General features: G+C 57.8%; 1 protein-coding gene across 18 annotated transcripts in view; it reads right to left on the reverse strand.

Moving 5' to 3' along the window:
* Positions 1 to 1,186: 1,186 nt before the first annotated feature.
* SRCIN1 (SRC kinase signaling inhibitor 1) overlaps positions 1,187 to 26,470 on the reverse strand; it is a 64,980-nt gene continuing 39,696 nt past the window's right edge. For 10 of the 18 annotated variants that reach the window (XM_032871435.1, XM_032871439.1, XM_032871437.1 and 7 more), the window contains 14 exons: positions 25,072 to 25,970; positions 23,918 to 24,010; positions 23,620 to 23,663; positions 23,114 to 23,301; positions 21,796 to 21,971; positions 16,628 to 16,758; positions 16,321 to 16,468; positions 15,739 to 15,985; positions 15,060 to 15,294; positions 13,081 to 13,235; positions 12,673 to 12,825; positions 11,974 to 12,096; positions 10,690 to 10,887; positions 8,617 to 9,667 (listed from right to left, as the gene is read on the reverse strand). In XM_032871435.1, the coding sequence (XP_032727326.1) occupies positions 9,029 to 9,667; positions 10,690 to 10,887; positions 11,974 to 12,096; positions 12,673 to 12,825; positions 13,081 to 13,235; positions 15,060 to 15,294; positions 15,739 to 15,985; positions 16,321 to 16,468; positions 16,628 to 16,758; positions 21,796 to 21,971; positions 23,114 to 23,301; positions 23,620 to 23,663; positions 23,918 to 24,010; positions 25,072 to 25,970 (3,429 nt within the window). In that variant the 3' untranslated portion in view covers positions 8,617 to 9,028. Of the gene's footprint in view, positions 1,947 to 8,027; positions 8,175 to 8,616; positions 9,668 to 10,689; positions 10,888 to 11,973; positions 12,097 to 12,672; positions 12,826 to 13,080; positions 13,236 to 15,059; positions 15,295 to 15,738; positions 15,986 to 16,320; positions 16,469 to 16,627; positions 16,759 to 21,795; positions 21,972 to 23,113; positions 23,302 to 23,619; positions 23,664 to 23,917; positions 24,011 to 25,071; positions 25,971 to 26,470 lie in introns of those variants that run through there. The other 8 variants (XM_032871445.1, XM_032871444.1, XM_032871443.1 and 5 more) reach the window with 5 other exon arrangements.

Raw genomic sequence — 26,470 nt, forward strand, 5'->3', positions numbered from 1 at the left:
CTTAAATGTAAAGAGTTGCCTGCAATTAAAAGTAATTGCATCATTGATGAGGTCCTTTTTTTTTTTTTTTCCTATTTTCCAAGGGTTTGTTTTTTTTTTTTTTTCCAGGAGGGAATTTTTTTTTCCTCTTCTTTTGTTATTTTTCAAAAAGGCCTGCTTGCCTTTGTACAAAAATGATCCAAAGCTAGAAAACAAGGATGAACCAACGAAAATGAAACAAAACAAAAAGAAAATGAAGAAACACAACCCCAGTCTCCCTTCCCTCCCCAGCCCTCAATGGCTCCCCAGGCTCTCCCCAGACGCTGACCTTCCAGCCAGGCCCCAGGGACTAGGAGGGTCTGCCCCTTCAATGGCTCCTTCTTTCTGTGCTTATGCAGGGAGATTACTCCCCAGCCCTCCCCTGTGCTTACCCAGCTTTGTGCTCCAAATAGGAATCCTGCTCCCCAGGGGCCCTGCTCTATCTGCCACCTCATCCCCCACCCACATAACCCCCCTCCCCACCTGCTGGCCCCTCATTGTGCCCTCTTGGGGGCCTGGGTTTGAGAATCAAAATTTGTTCTTCATCCCCTTCTCAGGACCTTCTCAAAAGCCTCAGCCTCTGCAAGGCAGTTTTCCACAGGCCAGGTCTAGGGTAGCTGGCTGCCTGGTCAGGCCTCAGGGACCGTCAGGGATCTCACTGGGGGTCACCAGTACCCCATTTAAAATTCATCTCACCCCCTTACCTGAATACCCTCAAATTTCAAAGAGGATGGTTAAAGGTCAAGTTGCGTGACCTTTGGGTCAGAGCTGCCCTCACTGCCCCCCCCATCAGCCCCTCTCTATCCCCCCCACTTCCCTTACCACCAGACCCTTCCCACCCTCCAGGCCCCCAAATCTAGTTTTCTAGGCCCTTCATTCTTGCCCACCCTACCCCCATTAAATAAGTTAATGTCATTTAAAGTGCTAAATTAGGAAACCAAAAGTACCAAATAGCCCTCCTCGGGGCTGCCCTCTTTTAGGGCAGTGACCCCAGGGTCAGGCTGGCCGCCCAACCCGCCGCCGTCCACAACCCACCATCCAGAAGGGCCCGCTCCTTGCTCGGCACAGGCCTGGCGGCTCCTCACCACAAGAAGGGAGTCCCAGGAAGCCAACTCCTTTCCAGGACACACAGATTCAAAGGCCTCACGCCTGCCCCCAGCCGCCCCCCTCTCCAAACCCTGGCCTCCTTCCGCAGCCCATCCATCTTGACTCCAGGCCCACAGAGGCATGAGCAGCAGGGAGCAGAGCAACAGAGTTCAGTCACGGCGAGGTTGGGCCGCTCCAGGCCCAGAGTCTCCCTGCCAGGCCGATAGCGAGGTTGTTCCAACGTCCAGAGTTTTCTCCAGGAAGGTTTCCGAGGAAGGGGAGGGGGTGTCTCACCGCTCCAAGTCTCCGTGGCTCAGAGTTTGTTCGGAGTGCTCTCAGGAAAGAACCTTAGGGTTCAGGGGCCTTAGGATGGATGTGGGAGGAAGCATGGGTGAAGAGAAAAGGGAAGGAGGATGACAGGAGATGGACCATTTTGGAACAGGAAAACAAGGGAAGGTGGTGTGTTTTGGTTTTTAGTTTTACTGTTTTGCTTTAAAAAAAAATAATTAAAAGTGAATCATTTAAAAAAACCAAAAACACCAACAAGAGATGGGTGTAGAGAGCTGAGGAGGGCCACACCTGTGGCAAACCCTTCAGAGGACCCAGAGAATAGGGTAGGGGTAGGGTAGAGATGAAGGGAAGAAGAGCAGGGAGAGAAATGGCAGGGGTTGGGGGGGGCAGGCTGAGGTGGAGGTGGGAGGGGGCTTCTAGAAGGAGATGGAAGAATTCCTCGCCCCAAAGGAAGTCAATACAGGGATAGAGGTTCTGGAAGCCGAGGGCTTTTCTGAGACTGGGCTTGAGGTCTCATTTGACCCGCTCATCTCTTTAGACGGTTTAGTGGCCTGGAACAAAAACAGGGGTCAGGGGTCAGAGAGAGGCTGGGAGATTCTTCATGCTGGCCCCTGGCTAAAGTTTTAATGAAAAACCTCCACAAACCCAAGAGAAAATTAACTGCAAAAGGAAGAGGCCACAGGGGCATCTGGAGAGAGGTATCCCCTGAGATGGGGAGGAGGAGGCCACAGTGGGGGGGTGCAGAATGGGGTGGGGGGAGGGTATTGGGTTGGACCCAAAGGCTTAGGGACAGGGCTTACTGACAGGAAAGAGAGCAGGTGGAGGAAAGAGACCAGAGAAGCACAGGGAAGGCCACACCCAGGAAAAGTGGACAGGGAGATGGGAGTGGGGAGGATGAGGGAGGAAGAAGTGAGAGGTTAGCTGCCTCAGGGGTGCGGGGCGTAGAGTGGTCCCAGCTGGGAACAGGTGGGCTCTTAGTCTCAATTGGCCAGAAGCCCAGCCAGGGCCTCTTCTGACCTCTACAGGAGGCTGATCCTAAGCAGGAGGTCTTATAGGGACAATGTGGGGCAAGTTGGTGTTCCCAGGGGAGCACTTCTCTAAAGAACGCCCCCAACCCCATTCCACCCCCAAGCTGGAGGAAAAGGCACTCACTGCATCCAGCCTTTGGCCCAAGGCAGGAAGCCCAACTGCATCCCCTACAAGGGTTCTCCCAGCTTTCAGCTGCTCCTTGTGGGTTGTGGGTAATGGTGGGTAATGAGGGAGGTCACTCCATGATGCACCCCGCCCTCTCCCAGCAGCTCTGCTAGTTAGAAATTAAGCCTCGCCTCCTCCCACCCCTAGCTGACTCTCTGTGGCTAGACAGGTTCTGGATGTCTCCATGGGTCCAGAGTGACCTGCATCACCTTGAGAGGAGGGGATATCACAAATGCAGATTCCAGGGCCCTGCTTCCGAATCTCTCTCTGGCTCAGGCTCCGGAATCTGCATTTCGGGCAGGCACCCTAGGTGACCTTGCTGCACCCTTCACTTTGAGTGCCACTGGGATGGGGCTACACAGATGGGGTTTCTCTCTGTCCTATTCACTGTTCCCCCCTCCTCCCCTCCCCACCTTGCATAGCTACTAGTGGGATAACCAACGGATGGGTCTTGATAAAGAAAAGAAAGGAAGGAAGGGGGAGGGCTGGAAACTGCCCTGATGCCCATCTCGCCACCTCCCGCAGCAGCTTTGGTCTGGGCAGGGTAGCCCCACATCCCACCACCCAGTTAGCCCCCCGCTGCTGGGTGGGCTCTATCACAGTGGGGAAGGCACATGGTGCCTCCTCCAGCAGCCAGCAAGGCAACAAGGAGACCTCAGGCAGCCTGACCAGCTGACCATGAACTCGCCCTTGCTGTTGATGGCCCCCATGCCGTCTTCCACGCGGACAGTAATTCATCTGGGTTGCACTCCTCACGCCTTCAGTGCAGTCTACCTTTTCCCTTTATGAAAATTAAGGCAAGAATTTCCCCGTTTGGGTCTTGTAACCCTTTCCCTTTCCTGTAGCTGTTTATTTAGACTCACAGAGGCTCCAGGGCCACACCCACAAGATCCTAGGATTCACTGGGTCCTTTCCCCAAGGGGCCTGTGCCAGGCCTGGCTCCTGGTCTCGGGGGGTTCCAGTACTGGGACCCAGGGACAGCCTCACGCCTTCTTTCTCCCACTTCCGGTCACTAGGTCACTAGCCCTGAGCTCGGGGCCTGCCCCTCCTCTCCCAGCCTTTCCCATTCAGAGTTCTTGATCCCAAAGGCAGGCGGGGAGGCCCCTGCTTGTCTCCTCACATCTCACAGCGTCCCAAGCTGATTCCCTCCTGGCCGTCCTCTTTGTTCTTGACCCATCTCTCTAGTTAAAAGCTTTTTCTCTTCCTCCCTTTTAGCTTTTGTCAAGAGGCCTGGTCTATTCTGAGCTTTGGTCTTTGGAACGCCTGCCTTCCAGCCTGTGCCACCACCTGACTCCTGCATTCGCTTGGGTGACACGTCCTCACCCAGGCGATGGCCCCTTTCTCCCCCAGCCAGCGCAAGGCCTTTCCACAGGAGCCGCGGCAGTGGTCAGTGGCCTGCGCAGACACGCACCCCTGCTCCTTCACGGAGACCTGGAAGGCTTGGGGCTGCTCTGCGAGCACCTGTTTGCCCTCTCAGCTGCCTTCCCTCCCCGGAGACCAGCCGAGGTGACACAGAAGGCACCCCTCCGGAAGCGGAGGGAGCACATGCCCGTCGCACCCCGTGCCCTGTCCCTGGCTGCGGAGGTTCTCTGGTAACACAGCTCCTGTCACTTCACCTCACCCACCAGCCCTGTCCCGCCACTCCCAACTACATCTGGAGAAGCAGGATGCTGTCACCTGCAACTTCCAGCCAGGGGAGACTGGGAAGGTTAGCGGGACCTAGCTGGCTGAGCCCCGCCCCCCTTCCCTTCCTGCAGGTCAGCGTCTGGTAGGTGCTCGGCGCCCCTCCACGCTGTAACACAGATCTCCACACAGGCACAGGTCACCTTGTTGAGGCAGACCCTGCTGGCGCCTATTCCAGGCCATTCCCAGTGCCGCTTCCTCCGCTGCCCGCAAGCCCTCCTTCCAGAGGAAATCCTGCCTGAATTAAGCCCTGGTCTATCAGGAGCGGTCGGCCTTTCCCCAGCCCAAGGAGGGTAGGTCCCGAGCAATTCACCCAATTCGAGCAATTCCGTTCTTGCCAGTGACCGATTCAGGAACGGCAATGGGAAGACAGGGAAGGGATTAGAGATTTCTGGGAAAGGTTCTCCTGCTCGTGACCCGGTTTGTGGGCCTGGGACCCCCCAGGGGAATGAAGGCAGCCATGCCGGGGGGCGGGCAGGATGACGGGACAGCAGGACCCTCTGAGGAAATGCCCCAGGGGTGCAACAGATTTGCTAGCCACAGTAGAAGAGGAGGGATCCATGGTTTCCCATCTGTAGGCCCTGATGCTGGCCCCCCTGGGAATCTGGCCACTATCCTTCCCCTGGATCTCAAGCATGACCTCCATGGGCTTTCTCAATGATTTCCCCTGATGTCTCTGTAGTATACAGCACTGTTGCAGCCGCATCTCGGAACCCTCCCCCCCACCACCGCCCCCATTTTTGGTGTCTCTGGTCCCGGCACTTTTATTCTCCTTCCCCTAGTCCTGGTCAAAGGCAGCTCTGAGCCCCAAGTATTAGAACCCCGTGGTGAGAGAACGGCCTCTGCCCAGCCCTCAGCTCTGACAAGTGTACAAACGGACAATGACGGGGACTGTCCTTCATAAGGCCCTTGGGGGCTTTCCCAGTTCCTTCCCACACCTGGTATGATGTGACCTCAGAAACCTGCTGCTGGGGGGCCTGGGTGGCTCAGTGGGTTAAAGCCTCTGCCTTCGGCTCAGGTCCTGATCCCAGGGTCCTGGGATGGAGCCCTGCATCAGGCTCTCTGCTCGGCGGGGAGCCTGCTTCCCCCTCTCTGCCTGCCTCTCTGCCTACTTGTGATCTCTCTCTGTCAAATAAATAAATAAAATCTTAAAAAAAAAAAAGAAAAAGAAAAAAAGAAACCTGCTGCTGTGTTCTTGTCTCCATTTTATAGATGAGGGAAGAGCCAGCAGAAGGCAGAGGACTTCGACCAAGTTCACAGCCTGAGCTAATAGGGAGCATGGTCCAGGCCCGGAGGACAGAGGGCCAGGTGTCCCAGAGTGGCTGGAGCAAACTGAGAGTGTGGGGCACCAGGAGAACCAGGATGAAGGAACCCAGGATGGTCACGGAAGTGCCCTGGGAAGCAGGGGTAGGATTTCTGATTTTCTCAGCTGGCAGGGAGCAGTGGGCCTGGGTTCGAAGTTGGGGGAATGACATCATCAAAATCTGCAATTTACACACACCTGTCCCCAGCCCCCAGGTCTGGGAAAATACATTAGAGGTGACAGAAGTGACAGGGAGACCCTAGAAGGACATGCATTTAGGTAATGAGGCCTAGGATGATTTTTATCCCGGCTTCTTTAAGAAATGTCCATGGGGAACATCTATTACTTTGTTGGGGAGAAGGTGCTTGGTAATGAAAGACTAACAGAAAGGGAAAGCGAGAGGCAAGGACAGGCCTGTGGCCCTGGGGGTGAGACAGCTGAGTACCTACAGTAGGTGGTGAGGGAGACTCCCCAGTGTGGGAGGATGCCCCGGGGGGGTGGGTGACATTTTCTCAGGGGCAGGCTTGCACTCAGAACAGAGCCCCGGGCAGGGACAGATGGCACCTGGTGCCCCAGGAGAGGAGTGTGTGGTACGAAAAGCAAAGAGGCCCAAGAGGAAGCAGGGCCCAGCGAGGCAAGGAGGTGTGCAGAGGACAGACACCCAGCGAGGAGTCAGGGGGTCAGGGTGAGGGCTGGCCACGGAGGAGAGGAATGGAGGGCCTACACAGCACCCCTGTGAACATGTGTGTGTGCAAGTGTGTGTGGGAGGGCAGCTGCGAGGGGCGGGGAGGGCTAGCCCGATACCGGGAGGGAAGAGGGAAGGCCGAGTGGGCTGGGGACTGAAAAGAGGGGAGGGCATGGAGGCCACAGAGGTGACAGAGGTGACAGAAGAGCCGGAGAGAGGCTCTGGGTGCCCCAGGCTGGGGAGTCCAGGGGGAGAGATGGCAGAGCAGTTACAGCTAGGGAGGCCGAAGGCAAGGTGTGTGTGTGTTGTGGGGGATCAGGTAGTATGGACGCCAATCCTGCTGCATGACCATAGCTAAAGCCTCAGTTTCCCCCTCTACTGTGTGGGGATCAGAAGGACCTTCCTCAGAGTGGTGTGGAGAACGGGGAACGTATGTGTCTGCTCAGGGAGCACCCCACGCGCAGCAGCTGCTGTTCTGGACACGAAGGACGGACACAGGACGAGGGGAACTCAGGCACTGTGCAGGCAGGATGAGGAGCTGGGGGTGCAATTTGCACGGTGTTTCTGGGGACCCATGAGGAAATTGGTGGGCCAGCAGGGAGCTGGGGAGGAGAGCTGGTCAGGGGTGGGTGGGGCCAGGATGGCCCATCTCCACTGGTCCCTCCAGGGAACCAGCAGCCCAGGGCTGTCACAGGGCCATGGGGTGGGAAGGGCTTTGTGATTCCCCCGGTCCTGTCCTGGTTCTGATGCCACCTTGCTGTGTGCCCTCGGGAAGCCCCTTTCCTTCTCTGAGCTGTCCCCTCATCTGTAAAGAAAGGAGCCTGACTTGCCATCACTAATCTCCTGCCTTGGAGCCTAGAACCTTCTTCAGGTCACAGCATCTGGACATTTCACGGTACCCACTCCCACCCCAGCACCCACGACAGGCCTGGCACGTAGGAGCTGCTAAGAAACACTTACTGAAGCAAATGAGTGCACGAAGTTCTCTCTTGGTATCTAGGCCCAGGGACCACCCCGGACTTTCTGACCAGGCCACACAGTGGATCACAGGACAGAATCACTCAAGGGTGAGGTTGTCCATTCTACACTTGCCCCAAGCCGGTTGACTACATCTGACAGAGGGCACAGAACCCCTGCCTCCCCACCGGGGGGCCATGGTACTTCTCCCTCTCCCTGTTGAGAACAGTGGAAGCCACCAAAGCCCAAACACTGAAAAGCAGATGCAAAATTGGTTTCTCCCTCAGGTGGGAGATAGCCTGAGAGCCAAGAGGGAGGACTGAAGATAGTAGGGTGCCCTCGCCCCCCGCCACAGTTCCCCTTCCACCCCATGGCAGGGACCTGAGAGCCAGGGAGAGGAAGCAGAGCAGAGGCAGGAAGACAAAGGGACATCGAAGCCTCCTCCCATACCCCAGGCCAGGGTGGGACGAGTCTGCTGCCTCCCCCTCTTCCAGGAGCGGCTGGGGAGAGGGCCTTCTCCACCAGGTGAGGGTCTCCCAAAAGGGGAGTGGCCTGATTGAAAATATATATTCTAAACAAGATGCAGGGTGCTGAGGGTTAGCAGGAGGAGGGAAAAGATGGCCCAGGGCTCCAGTGGGGCCGTCCCAGCAGGGAGGAGGTCTCTGGGCAGCTGGCATGGGGGTGGACACAGGAGTGCCGACAAGGAGCCGCTGGGCCACAGCCCACACAGCCGGAGCACACCATCCCACAGGGGAAGGGGAGGGGCCAGGAGGGGCCGAGCCCCGCCCGCCCCCACGGGGCCATGCCTACCTGCTGCTGAGCCTGGATCCTCATGTACTCCGCCCTCTGCTTGCCGTGCTTGCCCTTGTCCGGGCTGCCCGCCTGGCCCTGCACTGCCTTCAGCCGAGAGGCCCCCGGAGTCACCACCTTCATGGGCGGCACGCTGCCACCACCGCTCTGCAGGAAAAGGAACAGGGTGGGGGTTGGACGTGGGATCACACAGGAATCCTAGGCCCTGGGTGGGGGTATCTGGGGCTTGGACCGCCTGGGTGGGTCCTTTGAGACCTGGAGACCCTCAGACCTCCCTGCCTCCATATCCCTGGCCAGGACGCAGGTCCACTCTCTGAGGCCAGGGTTCAGGCCTCCCTGCAGAAGAGGGGGCAGGGACCCCCAGCCACGTTCCCAGCAGCTCCCCAGCCAGAGCTCTTTGGTGGTTTCCTTGAGCAGCCCAGGGCAGCAGACACCCTCCTGAGGGAGCCACTTCTGAAGTGAGAGTCACTGCCATCACTCCTCTTCCTGGCAAGGGACCCTTTTCTGGGTGTCCCAGAGCAAGACTGAGATTTGCAGGGGGATCTCTGTGATGGCAGACGGGGTGGGACCCACATCTTCCTCTGAAAGGGAGGATGGGGGGGGAAGTCTCACTAGAGATGGACAAGTCCAGCAACTCTGAACCATCCCAGGTACCACCCTACCCAGGATGACGCTGGGGGTTCAGAGGCGCAGACAGAGAAACAACAGAGGCACAGAGAGTCTGACAGGAGAGGGGGAAGGGAACGTGGGGATGGAAAAGGAGGAGAGAACTTTATTTGTTGGTTTATAGATACAGAGCAGAGGGGAGAGGACCTGGTCCCTGCCAGGGTTGCTTGGGCCGATCCTTGGGTAGGCCGGCTTCCCAGCCTCCCGGGGCTCTGCCTGCAAATCCCACCTGGCGCAGGGCTCCCAGGAGGCTGGCGGGAACTGAGAAAAGGCCAGTGGGAGGAGGGGGCTGGCGTGATGCTCCTGCAGCCCCCCACTCCCTCCAGCTCTGAGGATCAAGAGATCAGAGCATGAAGGCAGGAGGAGAGGCTAGGGGAGGAGGCAGCCACCTGGGGACTGGGTGGCAGGGGTGGGGGGCTGCCGGGGGGCCCCACGGCGAGGGCAGTGCCCATCTGGCTCAGGGCGGCTTCTAGCTCCCGGAGAGTCTCCTCCAGGCTGTCCATCCGCTGGGTGGGGGCGCCTCTCACTGTGCAGCCTAGACCTGCAGCAGGCTGGCCCCTGGGCTCCCCACTGCCGGCTTGGGCATCCTGTCTGGTGTCCTTGGGGGTCTTCTCAGGCTGGGTGTCAGCAGTAGAGAGCTCCTGAGTCCCGTCAAGGGCTGGTCCCCAAGGGCAGGGAGCCCCAGCTCCTCCTTCCACTGGGCTGCAGCTCTCTATCCCCCATCTCTTCAGAGCTGTCCCTTCCTTCTCATGTGGCAAGGGGCTCCTGGGCTGGGAAGCCTTGGCCACAACCTCTGGCAGGGCCCGGGCACCATTGCAGCCTCTCCCGCTGCCAGCCAGGGTCCGGGGGCGCGGGGTGGGAGTTGTCCTGGGACCAGCTTCCTCAGGCCTGGCCTCTGGTGGGGAGGGAGGGTTGGGGGTACACTCTGTCAAGATGATCCGGGGGACACAAAAGGCCCTGGGGCTTGGGGCAGCCTGCGGGGAGAAGAGAGATGAGGGAGAGTCTGATTCCTGCAGACCGAACGCCCTGAGCTGGGATGGGAAGTTAGACGCGGGTGAGCCCAGCCCCTTCCTGCACCAATGGAGAAACCGAGGCAAGGGAGGGCGGTGACTGAGTTTACTCAGCAAATCAGAGACAAAGCTGGGACTAGAACTCAGGGCTCTTCCTACCCCACACACCGGGCCCCCACTTTCTGGCAGAGACGCTGGTTTCCCCAGAAGCACAGACACCGGTCTGCCTCTCACTGCCCGTGTTAAACTCTGGGAGCAGGCCCACGGGCACTGCCAGGAGTCTGGCCACCTGTGCAAGGAGGTGACAATAGCGTGGAGGTGGTGGAGAACTCAGTGTGCTCACGTGTGCGTGGGCTTAGAACAGCGCCCGGCCCATTGTGAGCACGCGACCGATATTAGCTCTTTGTCAAATGGACCTGAGCAGTCTCTGGCCTCAGAGGCTGGGGCTGTTGTGCTCTTCTCAGGCCAGAGAGATCCAGCCCCTCAGCCCCTACTTCTGGAGCTTTCCCAAGGACTTCACAGCCACAAGGGGCAGGGCTTATGTCCCTCGGCTGCACACACACTGTGCAAAGCCAGAGGACTGCTTCTGTGTGAGCAAACCCTGCTCCGGCTTTGGGGAGGTGGGGGGCCACTCACTACCCCCCAACTTGAGTGAATTCTGGTCTCATTCAGACCAGCAGAGCCCTGTGCCAGGCACCATCATATCTGTCTTCATCTTGAGTCCTTACTATAACCCACGACACGGCAAGCGCTCCTATAGTCTCCACTTGACAGATGAGGAGATCAAGGGTGGGTGTCACGTGATTCTCCCAAGGTCACTTACCCACAACTAGCTAGTGGCAGAGCCAGGATTTGAACCCAGGCAGTCTGACTCCAAGCCCAGTGCTCTTTCCACTAGAAGAGCCATGAGGGGATATTCTGGGGGGGCAGCAGGACCTCCAGCCCCCCCTCCCAAGGCACCCCACCCAGCCCTACCACCTGCTTACCTGGATGGAAGTGGAGGGTGCAGACTGGGAAAGCAGAGAGGCGACCCACGCCTGCCCGGCTCCACGGCCCGATGGCATCTCAGGATGTAGAGGGTAAGCTGACCCAAAAGGCTGGCAGAGGGGCTCTGCCCACTGGACCCCCTCAGGACTGGCTCCCAGAGGCCAGACAGAGGCAGGGGCTCGGTGCAGTGGGCCAAACTGCCAAGGGCACAGCCAGTCCAGGGGGCACCCCCTGCGCACCACTCATCCCCAGACGGCTCCTTAGACTGCTCTATGCCCATCCTTCGCCCAGCAAACGGTGCTGTCCACCTATCTGCTCCCCCAGCCAAGGAGTCAAAGCACTACAAGCCTCAAGCCAGACCAGAAATGAGGTGGCAGCCAGCACAGAGCTCACAGTGGGCTAAAGAGAACCAGCCAAGGTGGTGAGCACGCGTATGGTGGAGGCTGCCCTCCTCAGAGCAGAGGCTCTCCTGTCCCAAACTGCATGGGAAGAGGGAGAGATTTCCAGACCACCACCCCCAGATCCCCCTCCCTGAGTGCAGTCCCCTCAGGGTGCAGACAGCAGGTCCAACCCAACATTCCCAAGAAGAGATAAGGAGAAAATAAGTGCAGCAGGACAGCAGCAAGGACTGAAGTTAAAGAGAAGGAAGAACTTCCCAACACTGAAAGAAAGAACCAGCAGCCAAGGAAGGGCATGACTTTCTTCTACTCCAAGTTCCCTGACCATTGGGGCCATGGGAGAGAAGAGGGCTGTAAATTAGACTTTGGGGTGTCCTGGCCCCCAGCGCAAGGCATACGTTCTAGCAGGAGAGCCCCACCAGGCCCTGGGGGTGGAGGAGGGCGTTGGGGAGAGCAGGGACTAGACAAGGGCTCAGGACGAAGTCAGATTTTGAGTTGGACCTAAAGTCATGTAGTGAGCAGGATCCAAGCTCCAATTTTGGACCAAGACAAAACCCAGGCTCTGGGTCAGACGTAAACTCTGGCTGCAGCTTCGAACAAAATACCCAACTTAGAATCGAGCCTGTAAGAAAAATGCAGCCGGGGCAGGTGGGGGGGGGATGGTTGCTGCTGGGTATCAGACTGCTAGATCTGTGGAGAGGGCAGGAAAGTTCTGCATCTGTCCTTGGAGCTGGGGAGGGGTGAGTCCAGGCAGGGGAGGCTGTGGCGGTGGCAGGACTCGGGGAGGTGACTGGCGTGTTAGCAGGTTAGCATGAGAGGTGAGGAGAGGAAGGTGTGGAGGCACAGGCAGAAGAGAGCCGTGAGAGGTGGGGGGCAGCCCGTTACCTTCCATGTGGGGCCCTGGGCTGAGCCCCCAGGGGGCCCCAGGTCCTGGGGTGCCAGCAAGGTGGGGATCGGCTGGCGGCGGGGCGTGGGGGGAAGGGAAGACACTGAGCTTCTCTCAAACACCTGGGGAGCAGAAGGTGGGGGCAGGTTTGGAGAAGGGGGCACAGGGAGGACAGGGCTGCTGGCCCATGGCCCGCAGGGAGGGATCGCAGCCTTACTCCTTGGCCCCTCACCGTGCTCACTGGCCACTCTCCCCTCCGTCTTGTCTCCTCCTCCGGAGGCCTAGGTGGTCAGGATCTCCAGCCCCTTGGGGAGGGGGGCTGAGAACACTTGAGTATGGGTGACTTACAGCACGGGGCGGGGGGCTCAAGGGACTTGGGGATCAGGGTGTTAAAGCACTCTGTTCTCAGAACATTCAGGGATGGGTGTGCCAGAGCCTAGGAGGTCTCAGGGCTGTTGTGGGGGTCTCGGAGACTGCAATAAAAAACACTCAACCCTGCAGAGAGGGACTTTAGACCCCTCCCCCCATTTTACAGTGGCAGAGAAATCGAGGCAAGGACAGGTTCCTGCACAGGCCAGCCCTCAGCAGGAGCCCAGGAGCCCAGTCATCCCCTCCCCACACCCTCCCCGGGGTCAGCTTGGTGGAGAAAGGGACGGGCCTGGCTGAGGACTGGGGGACCAGGCAAGCCCCTGACCCACCTCTAGCTCCGCGATGATACGGTCCTCATCGTCCTCATCTTTGATGGCAGAGGCCATGATGGGCGGCGTGGAGGCGGGGCGGGCCACCTCGGACACGGTTCGGCGCAGCTTCACCTGGGGCTTCTGCACCTCCAGCTCCTCGGACTCCGCCTTCTGCAAGACCCAGGCCTTCCCGTCAAGGCAAGGCTCCGCCCCCCTCCAGCACCAGCTCACCTCCTAGGCCCCATCAGGGCCAGACCACTTCCTGCCCCAGCTCCTCATTGGCCCTCCCAGGTGGCCCCCTTTCCAGGGCGAAGCCCAAGCTGGAGGCAGAGTCGCCCTTGACCGCCAGCCCCCTTCTTTCCTTCCGTCCCAGAGGGTCTTCACAGGTCACCACGGGTATCCCACCGCTCAAGGTGAGGTCGGTACCTTGATGAAGGCTGAGTCCTTTTTGCTGGTGACCACCACCTCTCCCGTGCGGGTGGTGGTGAGGCCGTGGGAGGAAGGGAAGCTCCGGCGGGGCGGGGGCGGCGGGGGCGACTTGGAGGGCTTCTCCGTGCGGTACCGAGGCACTGTCAGCTCATCTGTGGGCAGCCAAGGGGCTGGGCATCAGGGGACCCTTAATCTTGGAGTCCGGGCACCCAGGGGGGGAACCCTGCTTCCTCCTCCAGGCAGGAAGGGAGGGGAAGTCTCGGGAAGAAGACACGGGCCCCTCCTCCTTCTCTCTCACCTCCCCACAGGCCGGGCACCCCTCTTAGTGTACTCAAAGTGCGGTCCACCGGGCCACGGATGAGCTGACCAGCAGCCCCAGCAGCACCTGGGAGCTTATTAGAAATGCAGAAGCTCAGGCCTCCCCATGGCTGCAGAACCAGAATCCACATTCTGACGGATCTTTGGTGATTTCATGCACACATCCACGTTTGAGAAGCGTGCCCAAATACATCCCTTTCTCCCCTGCCCTTCAGCTGCGGCTCCGCACCTGTCTTCCTCTCTTCTCCAGCAAGAGATGGGAGGTTACACTTGTGAGGGTCTGACGCCACCCAACCAGGCTCTCCCTGCCCGTTTCCTTGGGTGAGGGGGGGGGTGCAGTTTCCAGGGCAACCTACAGAAAAGTCACTCAAACCCCACACTCCTCTGCCTTAGAGACCCCATGGCTCCCCATGACCTCAAACCATGTCCATGCTCTTTGGCCCAGCACCTTCCACGACTGCCAACCTTTCAGTCTCTGCTTGCTCCTTCCTGGCCGGAACCCCGCTCAGCAACACTGGACTCACCCCTCCAGGCATTCACACACACCCTTCCCTCTCCCTGAAATGCCTTCTCTCACTGGCCAGGGAAAGGCCTACTTGTTTTCAAGACGCCCAGGGGAAGTGCCGTGCAGTGGGAAGCCCTCCCTGCCCTCCCGGGGCATCCTGTGCCCGACTCCTGCAGTTAGCACCTGAATCCTGTGTCTGGTTCACACGCTGAGTGGGGCCCAGGACAGATTCCTTGACTACGCTGAGCCCTAAGTGTCCTCATCTGTGAAATGGGAATAATTACTGTAGCCGCCCCTGGGGCTGCTGCAGAAGTATCAGGATTACTATATAGAAAGCATCTGGGGGCGCCTGCGTGGCTCAGTGGGTTAAAGCCTCTGCCTTCAGCTCAGGTCATGATCTCAGGGTCCTGGGATCAAGCCCCACATCGGGCTCTCTGCTCGGTGGGGAGCTTGCTCCCACCCCCGCCCCGCCTCCGCCTGCTTGTGATGTCTGTCTGTCAAATAAATAAATAAATAAATTTAAAAAAAGAAAGAAAGCAAGCATCGGGGATGGTTCCTGTCACATAATACATGCTTGATAAGCAAAAATGCTAGTAGTACACCCCTTCTAAATTTTAAGCTCCTTGAAAACAAGCAGTGTCTTTTCTCCTTATTGCCAGCACCCAGTAGGTGCTTGACAAATACAGAGAACAGGAATAAATAAATAAAGGAATGATGACTGTTATTTCTGGTCAGATTTCTGCCTCCCCTGTGTGCTCACAGCTTGGGGTTGGGGTGGGGCGGGGCACAAAATCCACGTCTACGAGGACCAGCACCACTCTGGTCTCCGTGCCGCCTGGGTCAGAGAACACGCTTGGTCACAACGTGCAGGCGGTGACTCTAGGCCCAGATTCGCTCCTCCTCCCTGTGTGGGCCTCTCAGCCACAGTCAGGGTGGTGAGAAGATCCCCAGATGGAGTCCAGCTCCGCCCTGTCCTCTGGGTCTCCCTACAGTGGCTAAGGGTCAGATGGCTGAGGTCCCAGCACCTCCCCTCTCTGGTCGTCTGACTCCAGAGATTCTCACACCTGGGTGCCTCCCCCAACAACCTGAGAGTTCCTGAAGATGGGGCTCCCCTCCCCTGAGCTCTTCACCAGTCCCCTACCCACCCCCATACCTGAGCCCCTCCTTCCACTGGGCTCTGTCCGAGGGGCTGCCTTTTGGCCGTGGGGGACCTTCGGGGGCTTGTGGTCAGGGGTGGGGGCCAGGCCTGGGTGGGCCTTGCTCGCACAGTCCAGGTCAGGGATGGCCTTCAGCAGCTCTGCCTGGGTCTCCTCCAGCAGCCGGTTGATGTCCTTGGCGCTGTACTGGGTCAGGGCGGCCCGTTTCTCCTCCCAGTCCCGCTCGGCAGCCTGGAGAGGAGAAGCGGGAGTCAGCCCTGAAGCAGGGGCTCCAGTCCCTTCCCCCAGCCACACACGCCAGGAAGGGAGAAGGAAGTTTGGTCCAGCCCCCAGGGGACACTCAGACTTCTTGAGCATCCTATGCTTTCCCTGTCAGTCCGAATGCCACCACCATTATATACTACTCTCTTGATAATACTTAGCCCTGTTTTGGAACATTGTATTCTGTTTCATTGACCACATAGTCTATTCTTAGACCTACACCACACTGCCTTGATTGTTATCATTTTATAAAATGTTTTTCTGTCTGGCAGAACTCACGCCATCATCAATGTGTCTCTCAGACTTCCTCCTCCCCCAGGAAAGAGTACCCACTTGTTGGCACCTCCATCTCGGACGGCGGGAAGAATGTGTGGGCCGAGCTCATGCACCCCACCCCGGTCCCGGCCCTCACACCTCAACAGACACGGCCTTGTCCACACTTCTCTTGCCAGCAGCATCCAGGCTTTTGGTGGGGTTGCCCCCCTTGGGCGTAGGAGGGGCTCCCTCGGCTGGCCCACTCAGCTCATGGAGGTTCAGTGGAGGACTGGGGGGTGGCATTTCGAAGTCCAAGCTCTTGTTGAAGTCTGCCTCAGCGGTCACCTTCTTGGGGGACTGATTCAGGAGACTGTTGGGGGGTGGCCACACACCCTCGTCCACTTGCCTGGGGTAGGGAGAGTTGGGAGTCGCTGTGAGGCCCGCGGCTGGTGGCCCCATGCAAGGGAAGCCTGGCCTGGGGGAGGCAGGGTGTGAGGAGGGCCCTGGGATCTCGCAGGCCCACTGAAGGGGCCTGGGGAGGAGTGAGCACATCCAGCATAAGGGAGAGCTGAGCCTACACCATGCCAGGGTCGCAGGTCAGAGTGGAGGTACAGATCCATTGGTAAGTCAGTGACCTCTAGAGGAGTCAGGGTAAGGGGTTGGGCTGATCTAGCGAACTGCGCCCGGGCGTGTGACCTCCTGAGAAATGGAAAGTCGGAGATAGGTCAGAGAGGGAAAGACCTGCGGATCTGGGCCAGCATATCCGTGACCCCACGACAGCGCTTGAGAAGCCCGTCCAGGCGCTGTGGCTCCTCCTTCAGGAATTTCACGGCCTCCACCTCCACACGCAGCACCACCCGCATCTTGCTCTGCAGGCCTGGGAAGTGAGCTGGGGGGACCAGAAGGAGTGAGCTGGGGAGAGAGCAGCTCCAAGGACAGGGAGGAGGGGCCGCAGGGAGGGCAGGCCTGGGAGTGGGGGTGGGGTGGCAGCAGGGACTCCTGTCCGGGACCACAGGCGGCACTCTCATGTCCTCGCCTCTGGGCTCACCCTTGAGCTCGGTCAGCGTCTCCCCGAGCTGCTTCAGCACCAGTGCCTTCTCCTCCAGCTCTGGGCCCGGCACCAGCCGGTGGTTGTGGGATACATCCCGCTGGATCTTCTCCACTGATTTCTCCAGGTCACTGCAACCAGAGAGAGACCCTCTGAGCCCCTCTGGCCCCAGCCCAGCACCCTGAAATTGACCAAATGGCAAGAAAGCAGGCCACCAGCCAGATCAAAATTCAAAGCCATCCACCAGGCTACGTGCCCAAACAAAATCAGAAATGCCAAACCCCAAAGATGAGACTTCAGATGAGTTCCCGAATACGTGTCCTGGGTACACCCCCCCCCCTGCTCCCTTTCCCCCCCCCCCCCCCCCCGCTCCCTCAGCACCGTTCAAGTTCTGGTCTTTAGCAACTTTCTCTCCCAATAACTTGAATCCTCTGGTTCTCATTCTGCCAAGGAAGCAGCAGCGACCCTAGCGGCCTTTCTGAGAACTGCAGGCATCTGCACGTGCTATGAGCTCTCCTCTTGAAGCGGGGCATGGACGGGTCCGGCTACCTTCTCTCAAATATCCAGACACTCAGCTTCTTTCCTTGAGGACAAAACTGCTTTCAACTGTCAGAGGGTTTATGCTGAGCTTGTGCCGTTTTAAACTCCACGTCTTTCTAAAATGTAAGTCACACCAAGTCATTCCCCATTGTTGAACCCTATGTAGATCCCCTCATCCTGAGGCTAAACTCCAAGCAAAGAAGGGCATGAGGGGAGTAGGTGAAAAGTAGGCTCTCCAGTTAGACAGATCCAAATTCCAATATCAGCTCTGCCCCTCCCAGAAGAGAGATCTTGAACAATTTACATACTATGTCCGGACTGCAACCTCCTTGTGCAAAAAATGGAGATGGAAGAGTTATCACCTCTAGGGGCAATTGTGAAGATTAAATGAGCTAATGCTGGGGCACCTGGGTGGCTCAGGTGGTTAAGCAGTTAAGCATCTGCCTTTGGCTCAGGTCATGGTCCCAGGCATCAGGCTCCCTACTCAGCAGGGAGCCTGCTTCTCCCTCTCCTTCTGCCCCTGCTCATGCTCTCTCTCTCACACACACACAAATAAATAAACAAAATCCTTAAAAATTAAATAAATGAGCCAATGAAGATGAGAAAAGGGTGGCAAAGGGCCAATCCCTGGGGGCTTCTCTTAATTTCCCTCCAGCCATATCCCCTGTCCTCATCCAGCTTGCTTCTGTTTAGAACCGTCCACAACTTCTCCAAGGTCCTTGTATGTGCTGCCCTCTCTGGGCCTTTATAATGCCATTTCCTCTGCCTAGAACACTCCATTCAAACACACACACTCACACACAGGCACACATACATGCACACGTGTGACTAAGACCCACTCCTCCCTCCGGTCTCAATGGGAACTGCTCCCCCACTCCCTACACTTGAGGTTGGGGGTCTGCTTCCTGCCTCACAAACCCTCAGAGCTCTTGCAAGCTGGGCTGTGTAGCTCCTGGCAGGCAGGGACCGTGTCTTCTGGATTCATCTCCAAGCGCCAGCCTCTGGCCTGGTGCCTGGAGCAGAGTAAATGTCTGGTAAATAATTCTGGAATGAATGGGTAAGTGAAAGAAGGAACTGCTGCCCAGGTAGGTCATCTCAGTTCTGTGACGTGAGTCACTGACATTTCTGACCCACATGCAAGACTTTACACACATCCTTGTCACATCCCATCTGCTGGATTTCAGCTCAACAACCCAGGTGGGAACAACTTTTGAATCATAGTTCTACCACCCGACAGATTTGCTCCCCCTCAAAGCGCTGTGTCACTAGCAAATCTTATCAGCATGCCTATACATCTTCATCCAATTAGTGGATGAAAAGACAGACCACACTGGAGCAAGGACAAGATCCCGTGACTCAGCACTGCCAGCTGAAGCACTCTCTTGTGCTGAGTGCTTACTGTATGCCAGGTGCCATGGGCAGCCTTCCACCTTCATTACGTTATTTAATCCTCACCAAAAATCCTGGGCATGGAAGACATTATTACCTCCGGTTTACACACAGACAGGAGTTCAAACACCAGACTACATTTCCCAGCCTCCCTGCACTTAGAAAAGGCCATGGCTCAGGTCCAGCCAATGAGATGGGAGTTGAAGGGGGACATGCTGCCTCCAGGCTGTCCCATAAAAGCTTCCCACATAAGCTCCTCCATGCTCCTTTCCCCTTCCTATGGGGTGAAAGGCAATGACCCTGTGAACGATCTCGGAAGGCCCATATTGAAGACGGCCAAACCTCTGGGTCCCTGAAGGACTCCATGGAAGAGGTCATTCCACTAACCCACCCAGTAGTGGTCCATGAGAAAAAAAAGATGTGTCCATTACTTTTGAACCATTATAGAATTTTTTATAGCAGTTACCCTAACACAATTATCTTTTGTATTTAAAAAAAAGGGGGGGCTCAGGGAGATGAAGTGGGTTGTTGAAGGTTATACAACTATTTTGTGGCAAAGCAGAATCTTACTCATGTTGACTTATGCCATTGGATCATGCCATACCCATTCCTGTCCCTGCTCCGCCAGGCGGGAAAGAACCACTGATCTTCCCTGCTGTGTGTGTGGGACGGGCTGGCTCAGGGTGTGCCTGTTTTGTAAAATGGTCACTCCCTAACATTGCTCTGTGGGGGAAGAGACCCTCATTTAAAGGAGGACTCAGGTAAGCTATCAGGAGGACACAACACTGCAACTCCCGGGCAGAAGTTGCGAGGTCCTCCTCAGGCTCAATTAGCACTTCGATTTTCTGATCATGAAACCTGCCAAAGTTTTGGGAGGGCTGATTTGGACAAGTTCTACAAATGAGCCCCAGACTGGTCTACGTCTAGACACCATTAGCAGAAAGTGGCTGGGCTTTCCCTGCCCCAGGTTCAGTCCTGGAGGGGTGGAGAGCACCAGGTCAGGACAGAACCAGCTCTATAATTCCTGGGGCTTAATAAAAAATGAATTTTGCCCCTAGTTAAAAAGTTATTAAGAATTTCAAGATGACAACAGTAGAGGATGGGGCCATGAGGAGTGTGGGGCCCTGTGTAGCTGTGCAGTTAGCGGGCCGACAAAGCCCATGCTGGCTTAGTCCAAGTTAGGCTCCAGAGGCCAGAAGGTCTCAAGTCAGCAGAGGGTACCCCTCAGGGTAATGTCTAGACAGAGCTCAAGTGCTTGGCTACAAAAACAGGTTAGAGAGCCACATTGAATGAAGCACGGAATTGGCCCTACCTTCCAGCAAGATGCCGGGGCAAGAGGAAGGAACGGTGCAAAGCAGAGTAAGCACAATCCTGTAGGCGCTACAGCTAGAGTAAGGGTAAGGACAGGTCTGCTGGTCAACCTAGTGTCCAGGGATGCTATAGGAGCTGGCAGGGAGGGCTCTCATAGCCAAGCCAGAGCCACCTCAGGGCTGATGTCCCCCGAAAAAGGCAAGAAGCCCCTTCAAAGTTCACGGAGAATCCTTCCCGAAGCAATGGATCAGCCCCCAAGCTCTCACAAGTGAGCAGCTTGAACAAGGGATTTGATAACAGGACAGAGGGTAGGGAGTCTGTGTGCTCCCAGAGAACTGAGGCCCACAAGAGGCAGCGGACTAGACGCTCCAATGACAGAAGCTTAAATCTGTCCTTTCATCTTTTCTGCCTCTGTACTTTTATATTTTCTTTTATTTTCCTTTAATGTCTCAGTAAAGTTCCCTTTAAAAATCTCAACCCAGGGGTGCCTGGGTGGCTCAGTGGGTTAAGCCGCTGCCTTCGGCTCAGGTCATGATCTTAGGGTCCTGGGATCGAGCCCCGCATCGGGCTCTCTGCTCAGTAGGGAGCCTGCTTCCCTTCCTCTCTCTTTGCCTGCCTCTCTGCCTACTTGTGATCTCTCTGTCAGATAAATAAAATCTTAAAAAAAAAAAAAAATCTCAACCCAGCTCCCCTGTGCCAAAGGAAAAGCATAGGCAAGGAGAGGACAGAAAAGTTGGGTAAATGGAATTCTCTGGGTGGGGTGGAGGGTGAGAGCTGCCAGTCTACTTGGAGATCTGACTGAGGTTGTCACTAAGCTTTCACACCTGAAATGATGGGATGGCTGCCGCCAGCTTATTTCCAAATGAGACTGGCCCTGACTTCATCTCAGCCACAAGGGGTCATGGGAACCTCAAAGTACACAGGCTGTGTGGGCTCAAGACTGAGAAGTAGGGACCCTTCTCTAGGAGCCCCTTGCAAGCCGGGCTCCTCTGAGAAGCCTCTCCTGGCTCCCCAAGTCACTGGCCGGTAGAACCCAAGCAAGTTCTTTCCCTGGAAAGAACCGCAAAAATCTCAATACTGGGGACAGATAAGGGAGCTGAGACGCAGAGGAGGGCAGAAACTGCCCATATAACATGGTCTCTCGATGCTGGAGCTAGATCTCGGGTCCCTTTGTGCCCTGGGCCACCAAGAGTGAGGCCAGAGAAAGGAGCAGATCCCAGTGACTGACAAGAGAAGGCTGCTGTGGGGTGGGGGGTGCTCACTCAGTGGATGGACAGCAAAAGGCAGCTTCTCCCTTCCACAGTGCCAGACAATGGGATCTTGGCCAGACAGCCATTTGCTAAATTTGGATCAGAGGACTGTCTCCTGTTAACCCTTCCAAGTCTAAGCATTTGGGAGCTGGGTGTTCTCCATTCCTCACTCTCTCTGAAAAAGCAAGAGCCTTGTTTCAGCAGCACCAGGACGGAAGAAAGGTTTCCCTTGGCAATGCCTGGTCTCAGAGATCAGGGAACTGGAGTAGTGGCAGTCGCGGCTACCCAAGGGTCACTCTGTACAGGTCATAGGGCAGAAGGAAAGCAGAGAGAGGACAGAGTGGAATCCTGCAGCTGCCACATGAAAGTAAGGTCTCAGGTCAGGGAGAAGCCAGACTGTGGACAGTGAGGAAGCAAAAACATAGCAAAAGCAGGGCATCAAGCCAGGAAAAAAAAAAAAAAAGAAAGAAAAAAAGAAAGAAAGCGAAGAAATCAGGAATTGTGCCAGATGGTCAAAGGTTTGTGGGTCACAGAGAAATCAAGCCAGAGGAGAAGGAAATCAGGCTTCAGACCAAACCAACGTCACCTGTGATTCAGAAGAAGGGAGCTGCGCCTCCCAGGGAAACCAGGTTGCCGCCCAGGCCGCACCCCCAGCCCTCCCCCCTCCCCAAGCCTCACTTGAGCTGCTGGGTAATGAGCTCCTCGTCGTTGAGATAGCGCAGCCGCTCCTCCTCCACCAGGGTGCGCTGCCGCTGCAGCGGGTCCTCCTGCCGCCGCGCCGCCTCCGACACGCGCATGCTCAGCTCCGCCTCCGTGCCCTTCAGCAGCGCGCGCAGCGACTCCAGGTTTTGTAGCTGCGGGACGCAGAGGGACCGATGGACAGGGGTGGGAGGGGATGGAAGTGCTCAGCAGGGGAAGAGCTGGGGGAGGCGGGCAGAGGAGAGCCCGATGCTGGGCGGGCTCCACAGAAAAAGTGGCCGCTGCGCCGTGGCCGTGAGCAGCAGTGAAAGGGCGGGACGGGGGAAGCAGAGGCCCAGGGCTAAATTCCGGGGAAGAATAGAGGCAGAAAGAGGGCGGCACGGGGACAGTGGAGGGAGAAGTGCTAGCTACACTGGGGCATGCAGAACGTGCGGCTGCGTGGCTGTGGCCGTGAGCAGCAGCGAAGGGCTGTGGTGGAAGGGGGCGGAGGACAAGGTTGCGGGCTGGGGAAATACAGAGGCAGGAGAACCGGGTGGGCATGTTTGGGGGCAGGAGGTAGCCGAATGGAGGGCCGTGCTGACCGTGCGGCTGCATGGCTGTGGCTTCATCAAAGACTCGAGCTCTGGGATTTGATAGAGCTTCCGTGGCTGGCCAAGATTAACTTAACGCTCGAACCCAGTTCTAAGGTCGAGTTGGGGCAATGACGCGGGTGGGTGAGATCTTACCCGCTGCCCAGATGGCAACTCTCTGCCCCCTCTCCAGCCTGTCTCTGCTCATTAGTCTCACCTGACGGGCCCCAAGGCCCACTCGAGGAGCGGGCACAGCGATGCCAGGCTCCTGACTGGTGGGACCATCTGCCAGGCGGGGCAGAGCGGGGAAGACTGTGCGGACTGGGGAAGGGGTAGCGGAGGGGATCTACGCGGAGGGCTTCCGCCAGAGAGGGGAGGGGAGAAAGAATGCTGGGCAGGAAGGAATTGGGACTGCCCTGAGGGATACTGACAGGTGGAGGGGGCTCAGTGGGGTGGACTGGGGCTCCAGGAGAACGTGATTATTCAGGGAAGGGGAAGGAGAGAGCAGTGAGGGGAACTAGGGCGAGCGGTGATTCAGCGAGCGAGCGGGAGCTCAAGGCAGGGTAATGGGAGAAAGGGTTCGCAGAAGGCCTTGGTGAACCGCAAGGGATTCCGATGAGGGCGTAGGGGATGGGACGAGACTTGTGGAGAGGGCGTTCGGCGCGAGTGGGTGGGGTCTATCGGGGAGGGGCTTGAAGGGATTGGGCATGGGGACGAGGCGCCAGTACCTGGAGCTTTCGCAATTGCTGAAGTTGGCTACGCAGGTCACTGGTGCTGTTCTGCAGGCCACGCAAGTGCAGCTGCATCTGCAAACGGCTGATGGCCGTGGGCTGCCCCGCAGGAGTGCTGCCGGCTGAGGGCGGGGGAGCGCCGGACACTGGGGTGGCCCCGCTGCTCCGGCTGCCGGACCCGCAGGCTGCAGACAGGGACCACGAGGATGGGAGAAAGGCAACAAACCTTGAGCCTGCAAGGGGCCAGGACAAGGTCCTTCCCACCCGTGATCCTCACAGTAGCCAGAGAAGCACGTGGCTCTGACTCCCTGCCCCAGTTTGTGGGTCAGCCCTTCTGTGGGGAGCAAAGCACCAGGGCAAAGCCATCTTGGGCTAAGGTCACTGCTCATTGATCCACTGAAGCCCAGGGATGTAGCTGATGGTTTAATTCCCACTTTGCTGATTAGGAATCTGAAGCTCAGAGAGGGCAAGTACCTGTGGGGGAGGGGCAAGGGGCCACTCACGTGCTGAGGGGGTGCCTGCTCCATTGGAGCCTTCAATCTTCTCACTGTGGCACAGGGAAAAGATGGCCATCAGAGGGTCCAGGCTGACCCCAGACCGTCAAAGCTGAGTGAGACTTTAATGTAATCTCCTCCAGTCCCCTGATGTCAGGATGGAGTCCCAGAGAAGGAAAAGGGCTCACCCAGAGTCACACACTGAGACATTGGCAGAGCTGGGCTCAGCACTGCTGCTGCTGCCTACTTTCCCTTCCTCTTGCTCCAGCCATAAGCCCTGGCAATGGTGCTGAAAGAAGAACCTTACCTAGGGGTCTCAGGCTCCGAGCCTCGTAGTAGGGCGCTCTGTACCAGGCCTGTGAGGCTGGCAATCTGCTTCTCCATGGCCTCCATGCGCTCCCTGGGGAGGATGGTGGCTTTGAGCAACTCCTTCTCTGGGCTTGGGGTCCCTCTTGCCCAGCCCCTCATTCTTAAGATTGATAATTAGAGGAAATACTATTCCCTCCCCAGCCACCAGCATACAGACAATTCAAAGGGCCCCCACCCAACATTGTTAAGGCCCCTTACCATCTGACTGTCACGCCTCCTCTTGCCAGCCCCATCTCTCATTACTGGCTCCCTAATGGGCCCCACCCAGGCCTCTCTGTGCCTCTGCACATGTTCCCCCTTCCTGGGCATGCCCTCCTCCTGACCTCTTCCTGAAGCCATTCCAGAGCCCCAGCAGCTTTAAAGAGTCCCTCCTCCCACACCACCTATACACCCTCCCAAGGGAAGTGCAAGTATTTTTTAGTGTGTCACCCCCACCAGACAAGGCAGGAACCAGGTTTGCCCAATTCAGCATCCACAGTGCCCAGTGCCGTGCCTGGCACACAGCCACAAGACAGCTGTGTGAATGTGAATTGCTTCTGCTCATCTCTCAGCAGCACTGCCTGAGGACAGAAGGGATAGGTCAATGCTCTGGGTACCCCCTCCAGCCCTGCACCCTTAGGATGGAGCTGAATAATGCGTAAGGGTTCCCCAGCTTGGAGGCTACCTAAGGGAATGTGCCTCTCTCCCCGTCCCTATTTCTTAGCAGCATCCCCTCCCCAGTGGACTTCAGCCAACAGTGTGCTGGACAGCTCTTATGGCTGCAAACTAAGCAGGAAAAGCACTAGAAAGCTGTTTAGCCTCAATTTTAGTTGGGGAAACTGAGGTTCAGGGAACAGATGCAAACCCAGGTTTCCAGAGACCTTGTCTGGGGCCCTTTTATCTAACCCCCAGGTCTTGCAGAAGGAAGGAAAATGGCCTGTTCATCTCTCCAGTACCTTCCCGGCCACATCCAAATTATTCCAAGACTCCTCTGGGTCTACAAAGGACTCTGGGGCCTCACAGTCCAGGACACAATCCTGCCACAGACTCTGCTGTGTCCCTTCTCTCCATCCCACCCCCCAAGAGCCCTGAGGCCTCCTGAGCGTCCCTCACCTGGTCTCCGTGTCCTTGGCTGGCACGGGCGGCCCAAACCCAACCAGCGGGCGCTCCCCAGGCCCAGGGAAGAGCTCTGGAGGGGGAGCTCCGGCTGTCGAGGAGCCCCCGGTGCTGCGTGTCTTGCCTCCTGGGCTCTCTGCGAAGACCGACGAGGAGCCCGAGTCTTTGCGGAAAGACTGGCGCACTGGCGAGCCGCGGCTGGGCGGCCCGGAGTAGGGGCTGTGTGGAGGCTGGGGGCCTCCGGGGGGTGCCGCCACATCGGCCAGCTTCTGTGGCGACGAGGGCGGCAGGCGAAAGCCATAGCCGTCTCCGTAGAGCGGACCACCGCCCGCCGCCTTGTACAGCGAGTCCTCCAGGTCGGACTGCAGCGCGGCGGCCGAATAGGTGCTGAGCGAGCGCACCGAGCCGCGCTTGTAGAGTCCGCTGGCCCCCGGGTAGGCGAACGGGTCACCGGCAGCCGCGGCCAGGCTCAGACGGCCCTCGTGGAGCAACCCGTAGGGGTCGGCGTAGAGGCCCTCGCCCTTCACCAGCACCATGCCGCCCGCCTTGCCTGCCAGGTCCTCGTCTGGCTTCACATCGCGCCGCTCCAGGATGGCGCTGGGGCTGGGGCTGACGCCCTGGGAGGCTGGGGCACCCCCCAGCCGCTCGGCCGCGTGGTGCACCGGACTCCCAGCGTAGGAGGGCGGGCGCCCCCCGGCGTAGGAGAGGCGCGAGCGCGACGGCGAGCCCGACTGCAGCCCTGAGGGGAGTCCGGACGGGAGCCCCGACGGCAGCCCCGACGGCAGCCCCGACGGCAGGCCCGGGGGCGGAGAGCTGGACGCCAGGTGCGGCGCCGGCGACAGGTTGTTGAGACGCCGTGTGGGCGATGACTCCCTTGAAGCATACACCATCTCTCTCTGTGCAGAAGACAGTCCCAGAACCCCACGGGGCTGGTCACAAAGGGGATCCCTTGCACCTTGCTTTTGGAGACAGCATCTTTCCCCCTGACGCTTAAGAAGTTCCTTCTGTTCTCTGCCCTCCTTTGTTCCTGCTGTATTGGGGCCCCCTTCCCATCAGGGCTCCCAGCATAGAGGAAGAAGTGGCAGATGGAGAGGAACTAGAGGAGCAACCTGCGGCCCACCCTCTGGTGAGGGTTGGGGAAGCAAGAAGGGAAACACTGGTTCCTGACAGAGGCCCCTACAATACCTAGAGGCCTCTTGGAAAAATCCCGAATGGAGAGGATGGAGCTTGGCTGATGAGGGGAAGGACCCTCATGTCCACAATTAGTGGAAGCCACCCTCTGCCTCAGCCTCTATGTTCCCTTCTCCAAAAATTGGCCCTGGTCTCTATTGACAAGTAACTAGACTCTGTACTCCTGGACCCCATCTGCCCAGCTTCCCCAGTGCCCTGGGGTTCC

This window comes from Lontra canadensis, unplaced genomic scaffold (genome assembly GCF_010015895.1).
Source record: "Lontra canadensis isolate GAN:19392208 unplaced genomic scaffold, GSC_riverotter_1.0 scaffold43, whole genome shotgun sequence".
Taxonomy (NCBI): domain Eukaryota; kingdom Metazoa; phylum Chordata; class Mammalia; order Carnivora; family Mustelidae; genus Lontra; species Lontra canadensis.